Here is a 1406-nt window from a genome sequence, read left to right as displayed (position 1 = left end):
ATTCTCAGTGCTGTGCTTTAACCCGCTGCGCCATCAGGGAGGGCCCCAAACACACACAGTTTTAAGGATGCTTTGAAGAATGAAAAAACAGATGTGGTGGCCTGTGGCCACAGTCATGCAATTGGAAAGAAGACATAGTGACTACTGGAGACTATAGAGAGTAATTTACTATTAAATTTCTAAATTATGAAGGGCTAACACTGAATAGGCTATGCAGCTATGTTATCCTACACTGACAGTCCTCAAATCTGCATGTGATCAGAACTTGTAAAGATGCAGGCATACTGGCCTGCTCAGCTTCCCACTTGGGCTCCACTGCCAAGTCTTAGGCTGTTGATAGGGGGTTCCCAGGCCCAGTCCCCTAATCAGGTCTGTAGCCCTGTATCATGGATGGTGACATCCTCATGGATCTCATCTGATCCCTGACACAGTAGCACAGTAAAGTCTCTTCACAACACATACAGATACAACCCCTATTCCAGAGATTTTCATGTGCCACAGTTGTGGTTTGTTTTCTTTTTAAGATTTATTTATTTATGCACACAGAACAGGGGTACAGTCAGAGGTACAGGGGTGACAAGAAGATTTGCCAGAGACAGAGTGGGGAGCAGAACAGGCAGATCAACGAAGTAGACTGCTGAAGGGAGAAGGGGTGAGCAGGAGAGGTCTGCCATGTCATATGGGTCACCTCCGGGGCTGGGATCGAACTTGCACTGATGCTGTCACCACTCAGCTTAGCTTCTCAGTGCTGTGCTCCAACCCGCTGCGCCACCAAGGAGGGCCCTGTGTGTGTGTGTGTGTTTTATCAAGATTATGGTTGCCTCACATGTAGGTTGGCATTGGTCCACATTTTAAAAAACAGTCTAGAAAGATAAGGAAGACCTTGAACACAATGAATGAGGAGATTGTAAACAAGAACACAGAGAGTACTCACATTTTCAGAGCACACCAGGAACAAGGACTGTGTAGAGGCTCTTCCCCACTGAGGTAGAATCAATTGTCCATGTTGCAGTTGAGATCCCTGCTCACTGGACTGACATGAAGCAGCAGAATATCCTTGTGGTTGGTCTACAGCCTGGCCATCCTGAATATAGCTTTGTGGCAAGCGAGTTTTATCAGACCTGTGCAAACTTCAGGATAGAGAAGGTAAGTCTTCTGCTGACATGGGGTTTCTTAGTGGTGGAAATAAATGGTATTGTGATCTTATATAAATACATTGTCGTTCACTATCTTTTTTTTAAAAAAAGATTTATTTATTTGTGCATACAGAACATACAGAACTGGGTACAGGCCAGAGGCTCAGGGGCGGCGAGAGGCTTCACCAGAGACAGAGCCGGGAACAGAACAGGCAGATCGACGAAGTACACTGCTGAGGGGAGCAGTAGGCGGGTCAGGAGAGGTCTGCC

The 1406-nt window shown here is 46.4% G+C and overlaps 1 protein-coding gene across 1 annotated transcript in view; it reads left to right on the top strand.

Annotated features, from left to right (window-relative positions):
• The window catches only part of LOC101629507 (poly [ADP-ribose] polymerase 14-like), a 40546-nt gene that overhangs the window by 32829 nt on the left and 6311 nt on the right, over positions 1–1406 (top strand). Inside the window, 1 exon segment of the mRNA XM_012733159.1 lies at positions 1013–1146. Coding sequence (XP_012588613.1) covers positions 1013–1146 — 134 coding nt within the window.

The sequence above is a fragment of the Condylura cristata genome, unplaced genomic scaffold (assembly GCF_000260355.1).
Source record: "Condylura cristata isolate star-nosed mole 26May11 unplaced genomic scaffold, ConCri1.0 scaffold00003, whole genome shotgun sequence".
NCBI lineage: Eukaryota > Metazoa > Chordata > Mammalia > Eulipotyphla > Talpidae > Condylura > Condylura cristata.
The sequence above is the reverse complement of the archived record's forward strand: the minus strand, read 5'-3'. Positions and strand labels throughout refer to the sequence as shown.